General features: G+C 43.3%; 1 protein-coding gene across 5 annotated transcripts in view; it reads left to right on the top strand.

The window, feature by feature from the left end:
• YIPF1 (Yip1 domain family member 1) overlaps positions 1-27,448 on the top strand; it is a 35,375-nt gene extending 7,927 nt beyond the window's left edge. For 2 of the 5 annotated variants that reach the window (XR_011234504.1, XR_011234503.1), the window contains 7 exons: positions 17-104; positions 7,232-7,348; positions 10,648-10,814; positions 11,205-11,387; positions 16,808-16,905; positions 24,517-24,566; positions 26,948-27,448. Coding sequence is in view for 3 of the 5 variants with exons in the window: in XM_069477963.1 (XP_069334064.1) it covers positions 17-104; positions 7,232-7,348; positions 10,648-10,814; positions 11,205-11,387; positions 16,808-16,897 (645 nt within the window). In the remaining 2 variants the exon portion in view is untranslated. The remainder of the gene's footprint in view (positions 1-16; positions 105-7,231; positions 7,349-10,647; positions 10,815-11,204; positions 11,388-16,807; positions 16,906-24,516; positions 24,567-26,947) is intronic. The other 3 variants (XM_069477961.1, XM_069477962.1, XM_069477963.1) reach the window with 2 other exon arrangements.
• Positions 27,449-27,590: the final 142 nt, after the last annotated feature.

The raw sequence follows: 27,590 nt of genomic DNA, 5'->3' as shown, positions 1-27,590 counted from the left end.
CTATGTTGTTTTCCAGGTCTTTGACAGAATTAAAGGGTCTCTTTTGCCGATACCTGGAAAAAACTTTGTGAGATTATATATACGCAGCAATCCAGATCTCTATGGTATGTGTAGTGCTGACTTGATTCTTTACCACGTTTCAGTTGAACTTGGGTGAGTGTGAGGGTTGCTTAGAAAGTTGGAGGATTGCACTGTTGGTGGGGTGTGCAAGATTTGATTCTTCTGAGCTTCAGTGGCAACCTTTGCAACTTAGCAATCTTTGGGAAGATGCTATCATGTGTTATATTAATATTATAATTATAAGTACTAGCATGTCCTTTAAAAGTCTTCAAATGACACTACAAACTTGAGACAGATTAAATCACTTTGACTAAGAGGAGATTGTTGATTTTAATTTATGAAGGATTTGGTGGTAGGGGAGAAGGTATTCTCACACTTTTTTATTGATGTGCTGAGTTTCAGCTCTGCCCTCAGATGAGCTGGCTCCCCTTGGGGTGTGGTCATCAGCACTGGAAGTCTGAAACCGAATTGGGCCCGGGGTGGCTATCATCCTTGACCTCCCTGCTGTCTGAGAAATACTCAGAGGTCCACCCAGTGCTCCTGAGGAAAGGGAACCCGCAACAGTGGCCTGTGTTTGATGGGAAAAGCAAGTGCTGTTGTTGTACCAGGTGCTATACCAGAGACTATGTGTACTTGGTCATATTTCTTTCTTGCAGCAACCCCTTGCAAAGTATCCCCACTTTTCAAATGCGGAATCTGCTGCTCAGTGAGGTTCATTGATATATATTCTCAATCCTAAATGATAAGTAGTAAAGCAGTTGTGTCTGTTGATTTGAAATTTGGGCTTTGTGAAATTCCCAGGATTCCAGGGAGCCTGATATGAAAACCATTGTACTGGCCCATGCCTCTCATCTAAAGGTTGTCAAGGTGTTTTCTCTTTCTAGCTGTCTCATTCATTCTTTCTTCTAGCCTGAGACCTTGTTGAGGGGCAGGCTCTGTGTCTTAGTAATCCATGCCTTCAGTGCCTGGCAGAGGGCTTGGCACAGGGCAGGTGCTCAAACAATTTTTGAGCACTTAGCTAGGCCCTGTGTTGGAGGCTGAGGATTTAAAGATAAGGCCATAATAGTTAGAACCAAAGAGAAGAAGGGAAACTCACATCTTTTGAGTACCTTATAACTGCCAACCATGGAGATAAACACTGTTTTACTAGTACTAGTCCCATACTCCAAGGTAGCCTTATCTTACAAAAGACAAAACTGAGGCTTGAGGAGGGTAACTTGCCCATAGTCACAGAGTTAGCAATAATGACAGTAATATCATACACATATGGTGCTTATTATGTGCCAGACTCTCTTATTAGCGCAGAACCTATTTAACTAATTTAATCCTTGTGACAACCCCAACTTTATCAGGCAGATACCATTATTATCCCCATTTTGTAGATAAAGACACTGACTCACACAGAGATCTAGTAACTTGCCTGAGATTACACAGCCAGTAAGTGCCAAGCTCAGTTTTCAAATCAACACCGTGGCTCATAATCCATATTCTTCATGACTGTGCTAGGCTGCCTCTCATGACAAAGCCAGGGTTTGAACCCGAAGCTTACTTCTTTTCCATGACACAGGTAGCCTCATTAGCTCATTGACATGGTTAAAAGGAGGAAGTACAATGTAAGTGAAGTGTTTTACAGTAGAGAGGACTAGGCCTTATAGGGTGGGTTGGATGAAGGCGATCAGGAGAAAGTTGCCACTCTGCAGAGGATAAAGAAAAGATTGATGAATTTGAGTACATTTCAACTAAAAATTTCTACACAACAAAATAAACCATAAGCAAAGGGAAAAATAGGCCACAGGCAAGGGGAAATATTTGCAATGCACATAATCAACAAAAGACGAGAAGCAGGAGTATATTTAGAACTCCTACAAACTATAAAAATAAAACAGGCAACTCTGGGGGAAAGTGGGCAATTTACAGAAGAGGAAACCCAAATGTCCACTAAATACATGAAAAGCTGCTTAGCCCCACCTGTAATCAGGAAAATAAAAACTAAAAGAAGGTATTTATTTATGCCTGTTATTTTAACAAGCATATTACGTTAATACAAGTTGGCTTGTTTTTGTTCATTCACTCAATTAATTTAACAAACATTGAGCACTTACTGTTCTAGGTACTAGAGATACAGCAGTGAAAACAGAAAAACCTCTGCCTTTAGGCAGTTTGTTATCGATTGAGCTTAACGATAAGCAAAGAAAAGTAAAATATAGAGTTTTTTAGTAACAAATACTTAGGTGAAAATTTTAAAGCAGGAAGAACATGAAATGTTTATGTGGATGGATGAATTTGAAATTTTAAAAAGGTGAATTTTGAGTAAAGACATGAAGGAATTGGGAGAGATTCTTGTAGATACCTAAGGGAAGAGTGTTTGAAGCAAAGGGATCAGCAGTGCAAAGGTCCTGAGGCAGGAGCTTGCATAGTATGTTCAAAGAACAGTGAAGAGACCAGTGTACTGGATGAGAATGAATGAGGGGGCCTAGTAGGACATGAGGTCATAGAGATAGTGTGGAGGGTCAGACTACGTAAGACTTTGGCTGTTACTTGAATGAGAAGCCATTGGACGGTTTGGGCGGCGGAATGACTGACTAAGTCAGATTTCATAAACACTGATACTAAGTGTTGTCAAGGATGTGGAACAATGGGAACTTCTGTATAATGCTGGTGAGTATATAATTGGTACACAAATTGGAGCCGTTTGAAGATGCTCATATCCTAATGATTCAGGATTTCCGCTCCTAGATGTACATTTTTAGAGAAACTCACATTTATACAAGATGACATATAGAAGAATATTATTTACTGTAGCAGTATTGCTTATAATAGAAATTATTTAGAAACAAGCAAAATATCCATCAGCAGGAGAATGGATAAATAATTGTGGTGTATTCATACATGGAATTCCATAGTTTTTTTAAATGAATAAATGGATAGACCTCAGAACAATGGTAAATGAAAAAAAAGCATGTTGTAGAAGGATATGAACAGTATGACAACATTAAAAAGATTTTTAGACCAGGTATGGTGGCTCATGCCTGTAAATCCCAGTGTTTTGAGGGGCTGAGGCAGGAGGATTGCTTGAGGCCAGGAGTTTGAGACCAGCCTGGGCAACATAATGAGACCCCATGTTTACAAAAAAGAAAAACATTAGCCAGGTGTGGTAGCATGTGCCTGTAGTCCTAGCTATTTGGGAGGCTGAGGCAGGAGGATCCCTTGAGCCCAGGAGTTTGAGGCTACAGTGAGCTATGGTCACACCATTGTACTCCAGCCCAGATAACTAGAGGAAGACCCCATCTCTAAGGAAAAAAAGTTTTTTTAAGTGGCAAGATAGGTACACCAGCATTTTTAAAAAATAATTCGTTGTGCCTTTCTGTATGTTAGAAATATTTCATAATATAAAAATGCATACTGTGACATTTTAATTATAAATACAAACTAAATTAAGGCTCTCTACTACCCCCACCCTATAAGGAGAGTAAGAATTTGGCAGGAAAGGGGGAGAAAGCAGTATGAAGCACATGGCAGGCCCTGGGATGAGTGGGTGTCGTATGCCTCTGGTGTCCAAGCTTCCTATCTTGGTAGCTGGAGAGGTTACAGAGCCCAGATCTGGTGAACCTTTTATATCAACCTGAGGAATCTGAATTTTGTCCTTAAGCAATAGGGCTTCCTTGAAGGTTGCATACAGCAGGGAAAGAGGATAATAGCAAAGGGAACAAGCATGCTAAGTGCTAGGAAAGTTTTCCACCTTCTGCTGAAGGATGACTTATTGAGATTGGGCCAGATAGGGATAGTAGGGTGGGCAGGAGTTGATATTTCAGGCCATCTGAAAATATTGTTTCTCCAGCTGTTCTTGTGCCAGGGTTGTTAGGTAGCTTAGGGCATGGTGCAGCCAGAGAATGCTGGACAGGTCTTTAAATCAGTATAAATATCTCCCCATACTAGACTGGTTTTTTTTGTTTGTTTGTTTGTTTGTTTTGAGGCAGGGTCTTTCTCTGTTGCCCAGGCTGGAATACAGTGGTGTGATCCTAGCTCACTGCAACCCCCTGAGCTCCAGCAATCCTCTTGCCGCAGCCCCTCCTCACCCTCCCACCCTCCCAGTAGCTGGGACCACAGGGGCACACCACTATGCCTGGCTAATGTTTTCTGTTTTTAGTAGAGGTGGGAGGATTGCTTGAGGTCACAAGTTACAGGGATTACAAGTGTGAACCACCATGCTGGCCTCCATTTTTTTTTTATTTTAAAGAGACAAGGTCTTACTGTGTTTCCCAGGATGGAGTGCAGTGGCTATTCACAGGCGAGGTCATGGCACACTGGACTTTGAACTCTTGGCCTCAAGTGATCCTCCCACCTTAGCCTCCTGAGTAGCTGGATCTATAGGCGCTCACCACCACTCCAGTTCCCAGGCTTCCTTTTGCCCTCAAGATAAATTCCTAACTCAACAGGCCCTTCTAAGACCCTTCATGATCTGACCCTGGCCCATCTCTCCAATCTCTGGCTACTCCTGACCTCAAACTTCCTTACCCTCGAATTGTTTTCTCTTCTGGGTTCTCTGCTCATGCTGTTCCCTCTTCCTGGACCAGTCTTCTGTCTTCACTTGGCAACTCTTGCTGTTGTTTAGATCTCTGCTTAGACACTACTTTCTCTGGGTTTGGTGCCCTCCCGTGTGCTCCCATGGGCACCCTGTATTTCCCTCCTCAAAACTCTTGAGTTTAGATATTTTATTGTCTGTCTCCTCAGTGTGCCTGAGTGCACCAGAGGCAGTGACTGTGTCTCTGTTGCACATCACTGTGTCTCCAGCACCTAGCCTGGGGCCTAGAGGTCATGGGTACTCAGTAAATAATCACTGATAGGATATGATAATCTTGGCTTTCTAGTTATATGGGTATTATGAATTAATATTTTGGCTACTTGTGGTCATTTGCTTGGACGATCTCAGCCCATCTACAACACATAGTCAGTTTTGTTAATTCATTCAATAAAGCTTTTCAGTTGTGGGGGTTTTGTTTGTTTGTTTGCGCTCATACGTGGTGGGATTTCATCTTGGCTACAGCAGAGCTTACAGTCTTGTGAAGTAAACAGACAATGTGTGGAACGCTAATATTGGTGACTCTTGGAGCATCGCAGTTGATTGCTTGTGTTCTCTTTCCCACCTTCAGGGGCCAGTGCTTGGCTTAGAAAAGTACTAATCTATTTCTTCTAGTCATCCCTCCTAGGATAATAAATAATTTTCTTAATTTTGTATTATGTAAAGGTACCTGAAATCATCCTAAACTGTATTGTAAAATATTAGTGACATTGAAAAATGAAATTTATAAAAGTATTAAAATCTCTCAATTTAAAAATTATATTTGTTCTACATAGTATTTTTTTAGGTGGGGAGAGACAAGGGTAGTGTTCATGAAATCAAGCAAATGATGAAAGGGGTTTGCAAAGCATGGTGTACTCATCCACTCAGTGGAATATTTTATAATCGTTAAAAAAGACTAAACTGATTTTTGTGAGTGGCTATGGTAGAATCTCTAGTCTATAATAAGGTGAAGATAGCAAGGTGCATAGCAGGATATGCATGTATGCTATCATCTGTATAAAACGTGCACTTGCACTCATATGTGTTCGCTTACATGTGAATCGAATATTTCTGGCAAGATTCACCAGAAACTGGTTACGGTGGTGTTTGTGGAAAATACTCAAACTGTGCTTTTCCTGTGCTCTCACACCAATACAACAATCAACACAGAATACTTCCATGACCAATGTCGGGGCGGGGCAGGGGGTTCCCTACCAACAAGCAGTGGACACCAGCTGGGTGTCCTCCAATTGAATTCTGACACTGTCACCTGGAGGTAGCATCAGATTCCACAAGTTGAGGGCTCAGTCCTCAAGATTGCCCCCCTCCTTTTAGACACCAGTGGTAAGTCTGGGCCTCTGGAACTTCTGAGTGACTTGCTTCAAGTTGGGGTTCCTATGACTTCCTCTTTGGGTTCGATTAATTTTCTGGAGCAGCTCACAGAACTCAGGAAAACAATGTTTTCTGGTTATTACAAAGGATATTACAAAGGGTACTGATGAAGGGATGCATAGGGAGAGGTATGGGGGAAGGGGTGTGGTGCCTCCACGCCCTCTTGGGGTACGCCGTCCTCCAGGAACCGTGACTTGTTCAGCTATCCAGAAGCTCTCTGAATCCTATCCTTTTGGGCCTTTTTTGGAGACATCTTTCGATGGGCATGATTAACAATCATGTAGAAATGTGATTGGACAAAAAGGGTATGATCTAAACCCAGCAAGGCCTGTCTATTCCGATTCTTCCTGGGCTCTGTGCAGCATTCCTTCCTCCGGGGTTTAGGGCAGGACCCTCTCTGGAATGAGGGTCTTAGGACCCACAGTCAGATTAGAGTCCTGTCTGGTGCAGTTGAAAGAAGGGCAGGAGAAGATTGGAAAGAGAGATTCTGTGTACTGTAACAAGGGCTATGGGAGCTATAAGCCAGGAACCATGAGCAAAAACATATATATATTTATATGTAAATATATAGCTCTGGGAGGGGAAAGGAAGAGCCAGGGCGCACAGAGGGAGGGAAGCTTGCTGTTCTCAATATTCCCTTTTGTACCTTTGGAACACAACTTGCACGAGTATTTCTTTTTCATTAAAAAAAAAAAAAAAAGCCTTAAACATACACACAGTCAAACACAACCATGGGGAACTGGTAGATTAAATTAACTCTGCCTTCAGGTGTTCCGCTTGCTCTGCTCTTTGTGTATGCTGCAGAAAGACCTGTCTGATTTAACTTATTTTTTCTCTGTAGTCTTTGCTTCATGTATTCTGATGGAAGGTTTAACAAAATGCCTGTTTTTTTGTTTTTTGTTTTTTGTTTTTTTGGTGATCCTCCAATAAAAGAAGCTACACACAAATCAGTGTCTTTATTCCCCTAATTGTAGAAGGTGTTTTGGCCTTTGGATTCAAATCCCTGCCCCCCCACCCCATATTTAAGGCAGCTAATTACCGAGTTGTGTTTTGACCTTTTAAAAAAGAAAATTCCCATTAAACAAGTGTTGATGGCATCTAAAATTCATTTTCCCTTGCTTACATGAATAGGGAGAGGGAGATAAGAAATTATCCTCTAAGAGTCTAAAGGCTTGTGCTTTATTTTCTTGTTTCTGAACGTTCTGGTTTCCTTTGCAGGCCCCTTTTGGATATGTGCCACACTGGTGTTTGCCATAGCAATCAGTGGGAATCTTTCCAACTTCCTCATCCATCTGGGGGAGAAGACATACCATTATGTGCCCGAATTCCAAAAAGGTTGGTGAATAGCTCGACTCAAAGTTTGAGTGCCATCGCTTTCTAACCGTGAGTTCCTTTTACCCGCTGAGCCCTGGGGCCCCATCTCAGGGTGCTGCAGCCCTGCTCTCTGTGTTCTGGGGTTCCAGCATACCTACTGCCTCAGAGACTACTGCCCATCTATAGAAATCCACATAATCTTTTTTTTTTTTTTACTGTGGTAAAATATGTGTAACATAAAATTTACCATTTTAAGTGTACAATTCAGTGGCATTATGTATATTCACAGTGTTGTGAATCCACATAATCTTTTGGAAAGCTGTAAGGCCAGGCCCAATAGCAACTGGAATTTATTCTCAGAAAAATCTACAAAATACGTGAAAAAGAGTATATATAAAGGTCTCCATTGTAGCATTATTTGTGTTATCCAAATATTAGAAACAATAGAGACATTATTATTAATATTTAAGTTGCGATGGCTCAGCTAGCTGGGATAGCCTGAAATCACTAATCACGAAGCACCTAGAGCAATGTGGAAAACTGATAACTTAGGCCAAACTGGTGCCCGTTCTGTTAGCAACTTTGTTGAAGAGAAGTCTGCAGATGGTCAAGGTCTGGAAGGGAAAATGCAGAAGTGAATGTGTGCTGGTGATGGGCTTGTGAATGACATTCTTGTTTTTAAACTTCCTTTCTTGTGTCAGTATTGAGTAGTTAAAACACAAAACAGCTTTTAGGGTCTTGCTGATGACAGCCACCCCGAAATGAGGAAGTTTGGCCTAGTACGAGATTGACCTGCACCACTCTCTCAGTTCCTTGCCTTCCCCTCTGCCCGCTCTCATGTTGGGAGGCTGTAGGTAGCCTGGGACAAACACGGGTTCTGGAAGGAGACCACTGGCTTCAAGTTCCAGCTCCACCACCCACTAGCTTCTACTTTGCTGGACAAGCTATTTCATCTCTCTTGGCCTCAGGTTCCTCATTGGTAAAGTGGAAATAATAATACTTTTCTGCAAAATGTGAATATAATCAAGAAAGAAAAAACTTCTATTGTAGGGTTATTGTGAGAATAAAGAGCTGATACATATAAAGAGGTTAAAATAATGGTTTGTACAAAAAAGTTCAATAAATATTAACTATTGCTACATATATACACATGCATTAATATGTACACATATATATCTGTGTGTATAGGGAGATATGTATTTGCCTGTGTGTGTGTGGCAGAGTATGAGTATCCAAGTATTCTTCCTTCTTTTCTTTCCCTGACCTTCCATGCCCACTTTCCCTTCTTTCCTTCTCCATCAGGGAGTCAGACCTGGATTCAGTCCCAACTCTATTTATCAAATAACCTTGGTTTGAGTTTAACTCAATAAATGTTATCCATGAGATGTAAATGCTGCCTTCAAGTAATTCAGTGGATAAGGAAACTAGGTAAATGAATATTGCTGTAAATAGTATGTGTTAACTTCTATATTAGAGATCTGTATTGGTATATCGATGGAGAAGGAGTGACCCACTTTGCCTGGGGATCTGGAGACTCAGGAGGGTCTTTATCTGTTCTCATCCTCTTTGGCTGGCATCCCAGTATCAGGGAGTGATGTGATGTATGTACCAGTAAGACAGTCATTGGCCCTATCAATAAACATTTTTCCATTTCATTTAAAGGGTATGAGTCACATCTGGGGTCAGATTCTGCTTCCACCAACTTGTTAATTACGTTACCTTGACCACACAACTTAGCTTCTCTTATCCTGTTTCCTCATCTCTAAAATGAAGATAGGCTGGGTGCCGTGATTCATGCCTATAATCCCAGTGCTTTGGGAGGCCATGGAATGAGACCAACCTGGGCAACATAGCAGGGCCCCATCTCTACTAAAAATTTTAAAAATCAGCCAGGCATGGTGGTATGCACCCATAGTCCTAGCTACTCGGGAGATTGCTTGAGCCCAGCAATTTGAGGCTGCAGTGAGCTATAATTGCACCACTGCACTCCAGCCTGGGCAACAGAGTGAGACCCTATCTCTAAAAATAAAAAAAATTTTTTTAATAAAATGAAAATACAGATTATATGAAATAATGTATCTGCATATTAGTTAACAATATAAAAAGCTAACTCTTCATTGAGCATTTATTGTTTACCAATCACTGTTCTATTTAGAATAGTTCTTGCCTGTTTGCATTCATTTAATTCTCCTAATAATCTTATAAGGTAATATAAATTTTTATTCTCATTTAACAGATGAAGTTAGATAACTCACCACCCAGAGTTACTTTGCCTAGGATGAGAACCCATGGAGTTTACATACAGAATCTGTGCCCTTGACTGTTGTACTACGTTGCCTGTCGGTAAAGCACTGAGTGCCCCGGAGGTGATCAGCAAGTGATAGTAGTACTACCCTCCTTTTCCCTTAGTTATCCAAGAAAAAGGCAGTATATCAGCAGAATTACATTTGGCCTAATGAGGGAGTTCTCAATGTGAAAAAACTGCTTTGGGAGCTAAAAGTGTTTTGGACAATCACATGTTTTAACCAAAGTCTGACTATCATTGCCAGGGATGCTTTTGTTCTTGCCAAGATGCAGGTAAGTGAATTACCTGCTGATTTTTGTGTAGAAAGGGCTGGTGCCATTGGCTTGGCCATAACTTTATGATCCTCCACTCCAGAAGCGGGAAAACGAATCAGTGATATAGTGAACATTGCTGTTCTGAGGAGCCACTCAATAGCATTTCCACCACAGAGGCAGAATTATTTAAGGAAGAAAGTAAAACTGGAGAATATTTCAACCAATTCATCAGTGAGCTGGAACTTCCTATTTTAGGGACAGAAGAAGTTCTAATTAGCATGCAGAGCAAGTTAATTTGTACCCAGAGCAGTTTAATAAATTTGGTTAAGAAATCAGCGTCCACTCTTATTATACTAGGGAAGAGGACGTGTTCTTCCAAGGGATAGTTGGCTTTTATTTGATGGAAATGCTCAGCAGATTTAAACACTTGCAGTGGAGCGTCTGAAATATTTCAGTTGCATAATTCAGTTGTTTAATAATATTAGTTTTTATTAAAGGAATTATAAAAACCGTATGAGAGACTACTGGTCATCACCACAAAGGGAAATGCTAAAGATTCTTTAGTGCTGTAAACATTTGTAGAGTGCCTACTATGTGTCAGGTACTGTGCCAGGCTCGGAATACAGACCGGTAGGACATGATTCCATGGTCCACTGAAGTATATCGACATGTTAGGAAATAAACACAGTAAGGTATCGGAAGTGCTCTGATAGTCCATTAAGGCATGATGGCAATTGAAACTTGTGTCCTGTCATCCTTAGTGTCCATAGCAGCCACCATCATCTATGCCTACGCCTGGCTGGTTCCTCTCGCACTCTGGGGTTTCCTCGTGTGGAGAAACAGCAAAGTTATGAACATCGTTTCCTATTCGTTTCTGGAGATCGTGTGCGTCTATGGATATTCACTCTTCATTTATATCCCCACAGCAGTAAGTACCACACTTGGGGAACAGATCCTGAGTGATGCTCTGATCTTGGATGAAAATTCAACCGTGAATTTGGCCAGGCATCATCATTTCCAGCCTAACACTCATGTGCTCCTGAAAAATCCCCTTTGAATTTAGAAGTTCAGCCTGAGTGAGGCCTGGGGAGCCAAGTGCCCTCACAGGATGTTGAGCCTTCGCCGTGAAAGCATTTGCCTCAGTCTGCATGCTGCTGCTGGTGTTTCTCCAGCCTGTACTGAAAAACTAGAGTTTTTCAGTTGGGGCCCGCTGCTGACTGGCTCCGGGGCCTTTGTCAGCATATGTGCCTGGATCAACAAATGCCTCTCTGAAATGCCTCCAAAGGACCCCTCCCTCCCTGCTTTTCTCTTCTTTCAGATACTGTGGATTATCCCCCAGAAAGCTGTTCGTTGGATTCTAGTCATGATAGCCCTGGGCATCTCAGGATCTGTCTTGGCAATGACCTTTTGGCCAGCTGTTCGTGAGGATAACCGGCGCATCGCCTTGGCCACAATTGTGACAATTGTGTTGCTTCACATGCTTCTTTCTGTGGGCTGCTTGGTATGGTCTCATTCTTATATTGTTTTGGTGTGTTTTTTATGCAAATGCTAAAAGACCTCAAACTGTTAGACACAATGGTTCTTTTAAAACTAACTCCATGAAATAAGTATAATTTTAAATAGTCTCTTCTAGATGAGAATTGGTAAAGTGATGAGAATTTGATTATAACCTGTGGCTTTACCTAATTTCTATTGTTTGGTTAAGATGTGGTGTCTGGCCAGAGGAAGTATGGGTGAATGAGTGTCTATATACTGTTGTCCCTTGTTGTTTGGGGGAGGGTTGGTTCCAGGAAGGCCCCGCTGTGTATACAAAAATCCACAATGTTAAAGTCCCTTCTACAAAAATGGCATAGTATTTGCATATAACCTACAGGCATCTTCCCATATATTTTAAATCTCTAGATTACTTATAATACCTAATACAATGTAAATACTATATAAATAGTTGTTATACTGTATTTAAAATTTTATATTATTTTTATTGTTATATTATTATTTTTTACTTATTTTTTTTCCAATACTTTTCATCCTCAGTTGTTTGAATCTGCAGATGCAGAACCCGTAGATCAGAGGGCCAGCTAGGATTGGGGAGCTGGGATGGGGCCAGTTCTGCCTTTGGCTGCCTTTGCTGGTTTTCTGCACATACCTAGAAAGATTATTGAAATTTAAAGTTTTATAGATGGACAGCTTGAAAATGAAGTCAAATATGGGAAAGTGGAGTTATTTTTAAGGCGAAACAGATTTGTTTAGGTGTCTTCTTTAGGGAGCATGTGCTTTTGAGTCAGACAAACCTAGATCGAAGAGCAGCTCTGTCACTCATTGGCTGTATGAGCTCAGAATCTTAATTTATTTTTTTCCTTTCCTTTTTTTTTTTTTTTTAGACAGAATCTCGCTCTGTCACCCAGGCTAGAGTGCAGTGGCATCATCATAGCTCACAGCAACCTCAAATTCCTGGGCTCAAGTGATCCTCCTACCTCAGCCTCCCAAGTAGCTGGGACTACAGGCATGGGCCACGATGCCCGGCTAATTTTTCTATTTTTAGTAGAGATGGAGTCCCAGTCTTGCTCAGCCTGGTCTGGAATGCCTGACCTCAAGCAATCCTCCCACCTCGGCCTCCCAGAGTGCCAAGATTACAAGTGTGAGCCACTGTCCTGGCCCTGAATCTTAATTACTTAATCTATAACATGGGTATAATATTTCCTGCCATGTAAGGTTCTTTTGAGGATCAAATTAATATATATAAAGCACTTAACATAAGAGTTGTCCTATAAGTGCCCATAAATTAGACCCCTTTTCTTTGATCCTAAGGAGACATGGTTTTATATCTTCTGTACACATCGTGTACAAAATTTGCCATCCATGGCCCTAACAAGCCTTATTGCAGGTTTTGAACAAAATTGGAGTCCAAGAATGTTAAGGTCACTAATAAAGGAAAGGACATGCCCATGGGAAGATGGCTCATAGCACTTAGAAAATTTCCGTGTGGTATGTGTCCAGACCTTTCGTCAAGTTTTCTTATTGCAGGAGTAAATGTTTCTTTGGCACCATTGGATCTTTAATGTTTTTGTACGCATAACCATGTCTCATTAAATGCATTAATAAAATCCTGATACTTTATCATTAAACAAGTCTCATAAAAAGTACCAAGTTGAGAAACACAGACCTAGTTTACATGCACTTTACATAAGCCTAAGCTTTAAACCCTTGAGACAGGCCTGTTGGTTTGATTCATGACAGAGTGACACTATTAGTTCCTGGCATTTGGAATCTCCAAGTTGACCCCTGGAAATGCTGCTGTGACCCTTCTAGGACCTTTCTGTCTGCTGAAGAATATCCTTTCATTGTGTCAGCTCTACTGTAGCACCTCTCATTGGTGTCTTCCTATCTCTCTTCTGAAGTGTTCCCATTATACACCTGGCTGAGAAGTCAGTGAAGAGGAGGAGGCAGGAGGAAGGCATTGCCTTTCTCACTTCTGCAAGGAATAGACAGGAGCAGGGCAGACCGGACAGTGAAGCAGGAGGTATTGTTGTTATGAACCCATTTCATTTGGTACCCATGGCAGGTCTTTTATTTCCCATGCCCATTGCTCCTTTTGGGGTAAATGGCACTGAAGCCAGGATTTACCTGCTCATCTTGCTGCTCAGGAACTTTCTAAAAGAGAGCACAATGATGAAGTAGAGAGAGGCCCAGACTGCTACATGCTTTAGCATTGGGAACCTAGGCAAGAGACTTGCCTCTCAGAACCTTGGTTTCCTTATCTGTCAAAGGGATTCATGTTTTCACTGGCTTTTGTGAGGTTCAGTGAGAAGGCAGTGAAAGCTCTCCATACACTATGAAGGGTTTTTCAGAGATAAAGAAGTCATGAAAGGAGCCCTGTGCCATCAGACATCAGACTCTGCCAGGGCCAGTCTGCTGCTTATTCTTCTGTAGAACCCCAGTAAGAGTGGTCCAAGGTCACATAACTACTGCACGGACCAAGTCTCCCACTCTGACGACAGTGCCCTTTCATTGGTGCCTCTCAACAGCATCTTCCCATTTCTCTCCATTACACACCTGGTTGAGAAATTGGTGGAGAGAAGGAGGCAGGAGAAAAGACATTGCCCTGTTGAGTTCTGTAAAGGACTCAGAGGAGCAGGGCAGATTGGACTGAGGGGCAGGGAGGTCACTGTGGTGTGGAGGACCTCTTCTTGCAGGGGAGGGCAGTGTTCTCCTTCTGGAGCAAGGGACCCATCCCATAGTCAGGTGTTTAGCCAGGGCCCACTGTGCCAGGTTTTTGTTCTCTTCACTGGAGATATGCAGTGCCGGAGGGCTGACCCAAAAGTTAGAAGACTTGGCTTCCAGTCCCAGCTCCCCCACTCCCTGCTCTGGTTATTTCTCTTCTCTGGATTCCACCTCCTCACTTAGAAAAAGGAGGTGATGGTGCGCTCCATAGTGACATCTTTACTGCTGTTGTAAGGATTGAATGATATTTGCAGCATGAAAAATAGGACAAGTCATACAAACAGAAGACATTATTATTATTGGAAGAGCAGAGAGAGGAATTGGCAGGGGAGTTATTTGAGCTGAGGGGCACCGGCTGAACCAGACAGCCTGGCTTTCTCGCTCTCCCCTGGGGCACACGCATTGGTGTTTTTGCCTTAGAGCAGTGAAGCATATGACAGCCCCACACCTGCGGGCCCCTCAGTGATTGCACATGTAAATGATCGCTAAGTTTGTACTGGAGCACCTGGCAGGGGTGACTAAGGAAGTACCCAGAGGGCGCGTCCTTGGTTGGTGTGTTTATAGATGTACAAGCCTATGTTTGCGGTGGTTACTGCTGATTTTAAAGGGACCTGTGCCTTACTCAACTCACAGAGAGCCTGCTGATTCAGCTCCGAGGCCTCCCCAGTGCCTAGGGCCAAATTGCAGGATGTGTTGGAGAATAGAAGAGCATAGACTGTGGAGGCAGATAAGACTGGATTGAAATCTTAGCTAAGACACACAGTTGTGAGCCTTGAGAAAATCTCCATCCCTTTGAGCCTCAGCTTTCTCATCTTTAGAACGGGGATGAAATTGCTCATTACAGAGTTTTTGAGTAGAAGAATGATCCAGTATGTGCCTGGTGCACAGTAGGTACTCCCCAAATGATGGCTGTCGTTGTTATTAAGCATTTGTGGAACTAATGAATCATGGAATTAAAGCTTGCTCAAGGAATAACCCTTAGCATCTTTTCTAGTCCTTGCATTTTACAGATAAGAAAACTGAGGCCCATGTGGGTATAGAGTGACTTATCCAAAGTCACAGTGCGAGTTAGCAGCAGAGCTAGGTTTAGAACCTGGGCCTCTTGGCTCTTATGAGGGTTTCCTCCATAGCCTGGAAGAAAGGCATTGTTCCTGCATCCTTGTGGCTTGTGGCTCAGTACACCTACCTGAGAGAGATCTGGCGGAGTCCAGCACTGGCAGTGTGGCCCCTGTCCCCACCTGAAGTTAGGTACTATTCTTTCCCTGCTCCAGAAAACAGCTGCTGGAAGGGGCTCTGGGCTGGAAGACTTTTAAAGCAATAGAATTGCTCTGGGAATGTAGCAAGCTACATAGAGGGAATCTTCAGAAAAAGGTGTCACCTGGAAACTTTGAAAAGGACTGTTGAAAAATTATAGCACTGTTGGGGAAAGCGCTAGCGTGTCGCGTTGGTGCCCCCTTCTGGCTGATAGAGAGCAGAGCTGGTGTAAAATGGGTCTTGGTGGCTTTTTTTTTTTTTTTTACATGGGGCCTTGCACTGTTGCCCAGGCTGGAGTGTAGTGGCATGACCATAGCTTACTACAATCTCCAACTACTGGACTCAAGCCATCCTCCTGCCTCAGTCTCCTAAGTAGCTAGGATGACAGGCTCAAGACACCATGCCTGGCTAATTTTTAAAAAAAAAAAAAAATGTTATAGAGATGGGGTCTTGTATGTTGCCCAGGCTGGTCTTGAACTCCTGCTTCAAGTGATCCTCCTGCCTTGGCCTCCAAAAGTGCTGGGATTATAGGCATGAGCCACTGTGCCCGGAGACTTGGTGGCTTTTTAACTTTTTACCTTCCTAAGTCACTGACACTGTGGGGGCATCATGAGCATTCAGTGGTCCTTGATGTAGTAACAGATTCACCTTTCCTTTGAACAACCAGTGTTCACTGCTAGTGAGATCGGTATTCTCCCAGGCTACAGTAGGATTCTCAGACTCTGAGACAGGTAGAAAGATCCTCCCTGATGTCTTCCTTCCTCCACCTCTGTCTGATTTTTGACAGTTAAATTGTAGATGGTGAGTGGAAGCACTTACCAAACTTTTCACTTCCCAGCTGAGGAATGAGGTACAGCATGCTTAGCACTTCTTTTCAAGGCCTTTGCAGAGAGCCAGCTAACTGGTTTAGCAGCCGTCTAATGTAGTCCAGTTCATTAAGTATTGATTGTTTACGTACTGTGCCAGGCCCTGTGCAAGGTGCTGGGGACACAAAGACTAAGAGGGATAGTCTTTGCCCTGGAGGAAAGACTGTATAATATAGTGGTTAGGAGCTTGTGCTTTGGAGTCAGACTGAACTTGCTTTGAGTCCTGGCCTCACAACTCATTAGCCTTGTGCACCTGTCAAATGACAGTCTCTCTGAGCCTGAGTTTCTTCATCTGTCTAATGAGGGTAGTCGTAACCACCTGACGGGGTTGTTTTTAAGATTAAGTCATATAATATGTAAGTGCTCAATAAATAAATGGCAGCTAAACTTAAAAAGGTACTCACAGTTGAGTAAGACAAATGCAAACAGAGACAATTATAGTTCAGTGTGATGACAGATATGGTAGGGGAATGTAGGGACCACGAGAGCCCAGACACACTATACTATTAGCATGGCGTCTAGAAGAACATTCACCTGTACCATTGTTTTTTAACTCCCTCATGGGTCTCTTTTCCTGCAGGCATACTTTTTTGATGCACCAGAGATGGACCATCTCCCAACAACTACAGCTACTCCAAACCAAACAGTTGCAACAGCTAAGTCCAGCTAATGAGGAAAGTACGAGATTATGTTTTTATCTTACTGCTGTGTGGGACAGTAAAAAGTGGGCAGGTGCATCAGTTCAGTTACTGTTAGCATCAAGAACACAGAAGGCCAGACCCTGTTATCTTTCCGCACAATTTAATGTGGGTATGTGCCCGTGCATGTCTATGGGTTCCTCTTGTCGAAGGCTTAGTTTTGAAATTCACATGATGTTGGCTTTATACAAATGGGGAACATGAGTTCTTAGATTCTTCTGTAAGGGGACTCCTACCTTTATTCCCAGCAAAAGGGATTCTGTTTTCTGCCTTGAACCCTTTCCAGCAGCATAGTATAGGTTTGTTCCATTTGCTAACAGTCCTGGTGGGTTTTTTCCTAGTGGCTCTGTGACTCTCATGCTGGCCTCAGACCCTGAGTGTGACCCCTTTTGAATTACTCATGTGGTTCTCCAGAGCTTACACATTTTCATGCTTCATTTGTTCTCTGCCTCTTTGATGATCCCCTGTCAGTGGTTAGCTCAGTGGGTTAGAGTACAGGAGAAAGACCGAACTTCATGGCTCAGTCCTTGTCTTCCTGTTCCACCTCCTCGGTATACTGAAGCTGTAGCCATGCTGAACATCTTGCCACTTCCTTTGCACTTGCTGTTCCAGTTGTCTGCAGTGTTCTTTCCTTTCCAACAGTCATCACTTACCTGATGATCCCATTACGCTTTGTATTATGCATCATGTGTCATGGTGCTTAAAACACTAATTGTTGACGGTGTGTCCATCCGCCTATCCGTTTATTCAGTCATTTATTTATTCATTTGTCTTCTGTGTACTAGAGTGTCTCCCCAGTTAGACCCATCTCCATGAGAACAAGGAGTGGTGTTACTCTCTATCTTTATTGCCTACCACATAACCTGGTTTACGGTGGGTGCTCAGTGTTTGTGGAATGAATGAATGGAGCCACACTCTGCACATGATCCTGGTGTGAGCCAAGAACCTTTACTCTGTATTGTAATCACAGACTGTCCTTTCTGCCCAAGCTGCTGCCTCCTAGAGCAACGGGGTATGTACAAAAACCAGTGGCTTTAGAGTCAAATAGAATTAAAATTGAATCCCAGCCCTGCCATGTACTAGCAATGTGCTCTGGGCCAGGGGCTTACTCTCTTTGCACCTCTGCTAACTTATCTATAAAATTAGGATGACACAACCTATATTATAAAACTAGTGAAGATTGGAGATAATGTTTATAAAAGCTCCTGGCACATAGTTAAGGTGCTCAGTAACAAAATCGAAGCTGCTGCCCCTCTGAGAGTGGGTCAGTAATTTGTACTGAAATTTGGTGGTTCCCACTGACTTTACCTTGACTCTTTATTTCCTTTTTGTAAAACAAGTGGGGATTTTCCCGCTTGGTTGAGGAATTCAGGTTGTAGGCCCTGCAGGTTGACAAGATATTATTGGGTTAAAGGTGCCTCCAGTGACCTTTTTGGTTAGATAATCACCCTGGCCAATGGAATTACTAGGGAACTATTATATTATAAAATGTCACAGTCCGTCACCTTCTGTTCTTCCCCTCTTCTCCTGAGTATGAGATGTTAGAATCAATGAAGGTCACAGCCCTTGGAGATAGCTTGGGCTTCCCTCCTCATTTTACGTTAAGGAAGCTGAGGCTAAGAGAGGACAGTGCCTTGCCCAAGGCCACCCCAGAGTTCTGTGGCAAACTGACATGTATGTATCACATTCCATTTTACAAAACACTTTCTAGGTCATTCTCTCATTGGCCACCCTTACCAGCCCTATTGATCCCATTGCATAGATGAGGAGGCTGAGCTTTATAAGTCTGAATTGACTAAGAGCATCTACCTTTTAGAGGCAGAACAGAGACTCAAACTTAGGTCTTGCAAGCCAATTTTTGAGGTTTTCCACTTTCCCATTTTTTAGACGTGTTCTTTTTACCACTAAAACTTGTAGGGTCCCATTGCTGCCTCTGGGGTGTTGTTTTTTTTTTTTTTTTTGAGACCTCCTTTGCTGGTCTGGAGATGTTTAGTTCAGAAGTCTCCACATTTCTTTGATTGCATGTCCTATGGGTTAAGAGTTTTGAGTACTGTATTATGTGTTGCTGCCCAACAACATCACCACAATACACATTCTCACAGTTTCTGTGGATCAGGAATCTGGGCATAGCTTAGTTTGTTCCTCTACTTCAGGTTCCCTCAGAGGTACACTTAAAACATTGGCTTGCGCTGGAGTCTCATCTGAAAGCTAGACCGGGAAAAGATCTGCTTCCCAGCTCACACAGTTGTTGGCAGGATTCAGTTCTTTGTGGGTTGTAGAATGCTGGCTGTCAGCTGGAGGCCGCCCTCAGTTCCTTGCCACGTGGGCCTCTCCAGATGATGGCTTACTTCATCAAAGCCGAGAAGGAGAGAGAGTCAACAGAGTCTGTTGTGGAGACGGAAGTTACAGTCTTATATAATGTGAACATGAAAGTGACATTCATCACCTTTGCCATGTTCTATTGATTAGAAGCAAGTCACAGATCCTGCCCACACTCCGGAGGAGGGGATTACACGAGGGCATGAATACCTGGGGGCAGGGATCACTGGAGGTCATTTTAGAGTCTCTGTCACAAAGCACAAACCAGTGATATGTGTATGTTTGAAGTATTTGCATATACTTTTGTCAATCCATATGGTACCTCTCAGAGCTTAATTCCTTATGTTTTGACGAAATATAAGTAGATGTTCTAATATTTTCCTTTCACTACCTCTGTGGGTTGTTTAGGGAGCCTGGTCCCTTATAATGAGCACGTGGTGGCTTGTTTGCATTACAGTTTCACTGACTACACACTTGTTCAGCTGCCCCTGCAGATGGACACCAGCGACTGCTGGCAGTGAAGCCCCAGGGCAGGGGAGTCTCTTCCTCAGACTGAAGTCCATGGGGAAGGGACAGTCTTATTTGACTTGGACCCCCTATGCCTGGCCAACTGCCCGCCTGGCACGACAGAGCAAGTGCTCAGTTAATGTTGGGTGGGTGGGTGTGACCCTTGGTAAGATTAAGGCAAAGGTGGGATGTGGGGTTTTACCGTGATGCTGGGGCTCACTGAGCCTGGGGTCATCATTTACTCTCTCACTCTCACATCGATGAAGGCTCCTCTGTGGGCCAGGTGTTGGGGACCCAGAAAATCATATCTAGTCTCTGCCTCAGGGAGCTTCAGGCTGAATGGGAACTAGCTAAACAGATAATGGCCATGTTGTATGAGAAGTGCCACAGCCAATTTTTCAACTGAGCATCATGGGGCCACCGAAGGGGGTGACTCAGTTGGCCTGGAGAGATGCTTCACAGAGGGGGTCTTGTTGGAACTGGGTCCTGGAGGTTGAGCAGAAGCAGCCAGTGAGCCGTTCTGAAAAAGAAGTCTGCCTCCCATGGCTTTTGGGAAGGTGAGACATGGGCTATTCAGGGGGACATGATGACACAATGTGGGCTCACATCACTGAGAACAAGAAAATCTGAGCCCAGCTGGGGAGGACAGAGGTAGAGAACACAATGGCGGCAGTTGTCTGGGTCTCCCTCTTGGCCCAGAATACCCAACATCACCATGGTGAGGGGCCCTCTCGCCCTGCTCCGGAGCCGGGCCTGCAGTTTCTTCCTCATGTTTTGGTTGTAAAGGCCTTCAGAGAGTCAGAGCAGCGTCTGAGAAGAGCCTGTCCCTTGGGGCCCTCGAAGACCTCACATCGTAGTTTACACAGATTTCACACCTCTGGGCTTTGCTCAGGTCTGTAAACTCGGGTGTTAGTGCCTCCATTTGGGTGTCAGGTCTCCAAATGAGATGGTGATGAACAGCTTCTTTGCAGCCTCCGTGGCAGAAGCATCAATTGCTTTGCCCATACAGGGGCTGTCGAGAGCCCTGGGTACTACAGATTGATGAGCCGGCCGTGCTTTCTACTGTGATCTCTAGACTGCCAGCTTTCACTGAAAAAGAATGGTTTCTAATTGCACTAGTAACCTTCCCCATGTGAATCTGTGCATTGGAAGGCTTAGCCTGGAATGTGTGTTCCTGGGAGAGCATTAACCCCTTCTCTCCCTGGAACCTCAGGATTGTAGGGGAGCTTCCAGTTACAGTCATGTGTCATTTAACGATGAGGGATACATTCTGAGAAATGTGTCATTAGGTGATGACATCATTGTGTAACATCATAGAGTGTAACCTAGTATAGCCCACTATATGGTATAGCCCACTACACACCTAGGCTATGTGGTAGCCTATTGCGCCTAGGCTACAAACCTGTACAGCATGTTACTGTACTGAATACTGTAGGCAGTTGTAACACAGTGGTAAGTATTTGTGTATCTAAACATATCTAAACATAGAAAAGATACAGTAAAAATATAATATGATCTTATGGAACCACCATCGTATATGTCATCCATCACTGCCAGAAACGTCCTTATGTGGCGCATGACTGCTTATGATCAGGATGCCACCCTTACATAAGTTACTGAAATAGTGTAAAGAATATCCGGCTTCCTCCCTTCCTTCTTCATTAACTTACCGGCTGATGGCCCGGGCCATTTCTCCTCTGACCCTGGTAAAGCCTGGAAACTGTATCTGGGGAGCCCTGGTTTGGCTTGAGGGATGGAGTATCTCTGAAGGACCACATCCAGATTGGGGCTACCTTCCCAGGGACAGTGACAAGTGGTTCTGTCCAGTGGAGGGTGGCCAGCAGATAATTATACTGCCGTGTGATAGGAGCTTTAATAAGGGATGAACAAAGGGTTTCTGGAGAGTCCTGTGTAATTGAAACCCTTGATACTCGGGGTTTGTATGCAATTATCCTTTCGCTCGCTCATGTCGAGAGTGTTCATTTCAAAAGTCAAAGGTACAAACCTTTTTACTAGGTTTATACACATCAATTCTTTTATTTTGAAGTCAGTTTTAACTCAGTGCTATAATCCCCTATAACATAGCATCCAGCCCACACGATTTCACACCATAGCTGACGCTTTTTCTACCAGCCCCTATTCCTGTCCACACCATGTCTGAAATGTCCCTGCTCAGAGAATCCATTTTCAGTTCCTAGGCCATTTCCCTCTCAGTTTTCTTCTTTGTTCCCTTTCAAATCACTTCACAAACATCATAACTTCTTTTTCAGCTTATTTGAATCAGATCCAAATAAGGTCCACTTATTTGCGATTGATTGATACAGATTTTAAGTGCCTTAAAATCCATAGATTTCTACTTCATCTCTCCCTCTCTCTTTCATTCCCCTTGCCCTTTATTTGTCAAATAATCATTTATCCTTTAGTTTCTCACTTGCTGATTATATCTCCATGATGTCATTTAACATGTTGTCCTGTTCCCTGTTTTCTGTGAATTGGCAGTTGCATCTAAAGGCTTGATCAGATTCATGTTTGGTTTGGCAAGACTACCTGATGTGTGCTGTTAAATTCCTCAGTCCCCAAAACTCATAACGTCTAATTATCTCTCTCTTTTTGATGCTAGTGGCCATTAATAAGCAATGCCTAAATCTGTTGATTCATTAGGAGTTTCAAAATGGTGATATTTCAATTCTATCTTTCTTTATTAACTGGACTAGTTCTTTGATAAAAAAATCTCCCTTCATCTGCTATTCAGTTTGGTTATCTAGTGGGACAGTTAGTATAAGAAAGGCAAGAGAAATTATTCTTTTCCTTTGTTTACCTGCTTTCAAAGTTATTGTAGGTTCATCGGCACTCTTCAATAACGACCCGCTAGTTTCAGTCCATTGCCCATATTATCCTTACTTGTGCTCAAATTGTCCCATCTTTGGCCACTGGGAGCCTCTTCAAGTTGGCTTTTGAGCCCTGCTGATATGACCCTACGAGCCCCTGATAGTTGCCTTGGTATCTGTTATGACAAAATCTTCCAGGCTCATTTTTTTTTTTTTTTTTTTTTTTTTTGAGACAGAGTCTCACTCTGTTGCCCAGGCTAGAGTGAGTGCCGTGGCATCAGCCTAGCTCACAGCAACCTCAAACTCCTGAGCTCAAGCGATCCTCCTGTCTCAGCCTCCCGAGTAGCTGGGACTACAGGCATGCACCACCATGCCCGGCTAATATTTTTTTTTTAATTTTTTTTTTTTTTTTTTTGAGACAGAGTCTCACTCTGTTGCCCAGGCTAGAGTGAGTGCCGTGGCGTCAGCCTAGCTCACAGCAACCTCAAACTCCTGAGGTCAAGCGATCCTACTGCCTCAGCCTCCCGAGTAGCTGGGACTACAGGCATGCACCACCATGTCCGGCTAATTTTTTCTATATATATTTTTAGCTGTCCATATAATTTCTTTCTATTTTTAGTAGAGATGGGGTCTCGCTCTTGCTCAGGCTGGTCTCGAACTCCTGAGCTCAAACGATCCGCCCACCTCGGCCTCCCAGAGTGCTAGGATTACAGGCGTGAGCCACCGCGCCCGGCCCCAGGCTCATTTTGAACATTTCCTGTCGCAGACACAGACTGAGCCATTTCTCTAAGGAGTCCTGGTTCCTTTCAGCAGGGAAACAGTATTTCAAGGTCAGATTCTGGATTCAAATGCTCATTGTAACTGGTTTGGTCATTCAGACCTTTTCAGTGTTCAGAGCCAGGAAACATGTTTGTTTTCTTATTTGTTTATTTGCTCTGTAAAGAAGATATATTGTGAGGCCAAGCACAGTGGCTCACACCTGTAATCCCAGCACTTTAGGAGGCTGAGGTGGGAGGAAGGCTTGGAGACAAGAGTTGGAGACTAGCCTGGGCAACGTAGCGAGACCCTGTCTCTACAAAAAATTTAATAATTACCCGGGTGTGGTGGCACACACCTGTAGTCTCAGCTACTCGGGAGCCTGAGGCGGGAGAATCATTTGAGCTCGGGAGTTTGAGGTTACAGTGAGCTGTGATTGCACCAATGTACTCTAGCCTGGGTGACAGAGTGAGACCCTGTCTCTAAGAAAAAAAAATTAAATAATAAATAAATAAAAAAAGATACATTGTGAGTTCATTCTGATACTTCAAATTTAGTATTATAAAGTTTTTACTAAATTCTTTTATCCTCTATCTGTATCTCCTTTCTCCCATACTGAGGATCTTACTTCTCAATGACACCAATAATGATAGAATTGGAATATCAAATAAGTACTTGTTTTATCTACTATACACTCACAATAATCTAATACTACTAGTACCAGCACTACCACTAGTTACTGGAAATATTACTTTAAAATCTTTTTTTTTTTTTTTTTTTTTTGAGACAAAGTCTCACTCTGTTGCCCAGGCTAGAGTGCCGTGGCGTCAGCCTAGCTCACAGCAACCTCAAACTCCTGGGCTCAAGCGATCCTCCTGCTTCAGCCTCCCGAGTAGCTGGGACTACAGGCATGTGCCACCATGCCTGGCTAATTTTTTCTATATATTTTTAGTTGTCCATATAATTTCTTTCTATTTTTAGTAGAGACAGGGTCTCGCTCTCGCTCAGGCTGGTCTCGAACTCCTGAGCTCAAAGGATCCGCCAGCCTCGGCCTCCCAAGTGCTAGGATTACAGGCGTGAACCACCGCGCCCGGCCATTGCTTTAAAATCTTTTAAGAATTCTTTTTTAAGTTCTAAAATGCTCTTCCTTTTCTACTTGGCAATTTCCTATTATTTTTCAGGACCCACTCAGACACCCTCTCCTTGGTGAAGTTTTTCTTGACTTCTCCAGGTAATATTACTTACTTTCTTTTCTGTGTTCTTCTACAGCTCTTTGTATGTTCTCTTATGACAATTTTCTTATTTACTATAACTTCATAGCTTGGGAGTTCCTTGAGGGCAGAGCTTTATTTACCACTGTAGCCCCAGACCCAGCAGACACTCAGAGAAAGCTTAATTTTGAACAAGTGACAGTGGATATGTGTATCACGTAGCATTCAAACTTTCCTGGCTTTATTTGCCAACTTACTTGGGAAGTCTTTTTCATTCATTGAAGTTCTACTCTTGCTAGGTGCTGAGGCTACTGGGGTGAAGTGGAGATAGGTGCTTACCCTCCAAGATTCTATACCCCAATTTTATGTTTCATGCATCACACAGACTAGAAGGCCCTTTTAAATTAAAGAGAGAATTGTGACTATGGGAACTTCTGACTGGAACACCCCAGATCAGGCAGCGGGAGCACTGGCCAGGCTTGGGTGTAGGGCTGGGGCAAGGAAAAGAGCAGGGAATGCCCATGTCATAGTGGGGCCACCTAGGGTGGGGAGCTAAAAGTGGCCAGGAGTCAGGTCTCAGGCTGAGAAGAAGTAAAGGCAATCTTGGAGAGGCGAGGAAGTGCTGGCTGATGGTGCTATCGTGGACCAAGTTTGGCACAAAGGGCAGTATCATCTTGCTTTCCACCCTCTGGCCTAAGTGCCAGGAATTCCCAACCTCTTCTATAGGCCACAGGCCACCCACTAGAAATTGGCAGCAAGAGAAGGGAATTTTCTGTCTTCAGATTCTCCCGTCATTTTGACATTAATTTGGAACAGACAGCTAGAAAGACAAGAGAAAAACAGTATATATTTCTGAAAATAAAATCTTTAGTGCTGGCCCTGTGGGCTCATTTGTCCGTACCTTTATAACAGCATTTCAGAAACCGGAGCTGATGTTTGTTTACTAGAAGGCTGATTAGACTTTAGGTACTTTCACTCCAGTAAATTACAACTTCCATCCTTCTTCAGCCACATTTCACAGGTATTTTTTTGGCAATGTTTCCCTTTTCTTGAGCCAGTAGACCTAGGCAGATGGCCCTTGACTCAGCCTCACCTCCATGGTGTGGCGAAACGTTGATATCTGAATGTGGTACTGCCCCTCGTGTGGGCTCCAGGGAAGCCTGGCCCATTCTCTCAAGTGGAAGGCCAGGCCTGAGGACCCCTTCTCCTCCATGTTCCTTGGTCTCCCCTATATTTAACCCCAGCTCTGGCTCCTCGTTCCAAGTTCCCATCTCTTGCAAATCCTCGAGGTGTTGCCTCAAATTCATTATATCCAAAACTAAACTCATCCTCTCCTACAACCAGATCCCCTTATGTTTTCCTGTCTCAGTGAATGGCACCCCCATCCACGCTGTCCCTGACTGCACACTAGGTTAGATTCTTTCTTATATCTTCTCACAGTAACTTAGGGTTGTAATTAAATAAAAAACATTTTATGTATTGTTTGCCCTGTCATTTCCCCTGGTAGACTGTAAGTGTCTTGAGAGTGGGGACAATGTCTGTCTTGTTCATCATTACACCCAGTGCCTGGCATGAGTCCTCAATAAACATCTGCTGGATTAATTAAGAAATCCACGCAGTCACCCCAGCTAGAAACCTCAGCATGATTGTAGGTTCTCCCCTCCTACCTTCCATATCTCATTGGTCAGCAAGACTTACCTCTTCTACCTCGGAAATATTCCTCAACTCTGTCCTATCAATACCATACCCAGCGTTTAGTACCCAGTCATTTCACATTTGAACCGTGGTAATACCTTTTCTTTTCCTCCCTCTAATCCATCCTATATGCAGTCACAGGAGTCTTTGAAAATTCATAAATCTGACCATGCCTTTGACTTTGTCATTCCCCTACTTAAAAACCTTTTTTTGGCCTCCTGTTGTCTAAAGGACAAAATCCAAACTTCCTGTACTGCCATGATTTACCCCTAATCTAATGTTGTGCCTCATCTCCTGCCATTGTTCCCTGTAGAACCTTATGTTTCAGCTACCACAAATAGCTTCCAGTTCCCAGATCTTTTTAAGTCCCTCCATATCCACTCTGTCTTTCCTCTTCTAGCACCCAACACTGTCTAGTCAGAGAAGAATGGGTGAAGGTAGCTTTGGGATCTGGTTCATAGACAGTCACTGGGTTTCCAAGGAAATAGAAGAAAACTTTTTAAAATGTCATCTTTTCTCCAACAGTGATCTCCACTTTTGAGCACAGAAATGAGGCTCAATGCTCAAGATTTTGGGAAATGGTGAGAGCAGACTGCTCTGGTGTTGAAGTTCCACCTCTAAACATAATGAAATCCCCTTTTCTACAACGTAGCTCCCTTCTGTTGGGGGGATCTTTATCCTGACGGTTTCTCTTTTCGTTTTTCAGTTCTCCGTTATGTTTTCTGGAGTATAGTTCTTTTGGACATGGCATGCACTGCAGGAGCGCAGAATGACCAGAGCCAGCAGAGGAACTGATCGAGCGGCACAGATCCCCAGCGTCTGGATGGTACCACATGGAAGGCTGATCACCTGTTTGACAAACAAAAATTAAATGTTGCTCACCACATGTGTCTTCAGCTCTTCTTTTTTGCCCTTGGATCAGCATTGCGACTATCCACTGATTTGGAGTGAAATGCTAGGGAATGGGTTGGGCATGCTCAGTGCCCTCCTGTGGCTCCACTGTAGGCACCTGACTGCCTTCTACCTGGAACAGACCCATCCTAACTTCTGATGTCCTTTCTCTGAATTCTACACAGATTCCCTTAGGTGATCCTCTGTCCCAATGCTAGCCATCCTAAAATAGCCAAACAGTAGAAACTTTGGTTGGGATTATCTTTGCTAACCTGGTACTGCAACTGAGCCTAATGGTTGCAAAATAAATACCTCATGTAATGTCTGTATGTCTGCATCTCGTGACTTTGACCTCAGGTGTTTCCTTGACGTTTTGTCTTTAGTGTGCTAGAGGCTGCTGGGAATTCGATTTAATGTACTAGCTGTTGTGACGTGTGGGTTAAAATGGACATCTGGAT

This window comes from Eulemur rufifrons, chromosome 8 (genome assembly GCF_041146395.1).
Source record: "Eulemur rufifrons isolate Redbay chromosome 8, OSU_ERuf_1, whole genome shotgun sequence".
NCBI classification, from domain to species: domain Eukaryota; kingdom Metazoa; phylum Chordata; class Mammalia; order Primates; family Lemuridae; genus Eulemur; species Eulemur rufifrons.
Note: the sequence above shows the minus strand (reverse complement) of the source record. Positions and strands in the feature narration are given on the sequence as shown.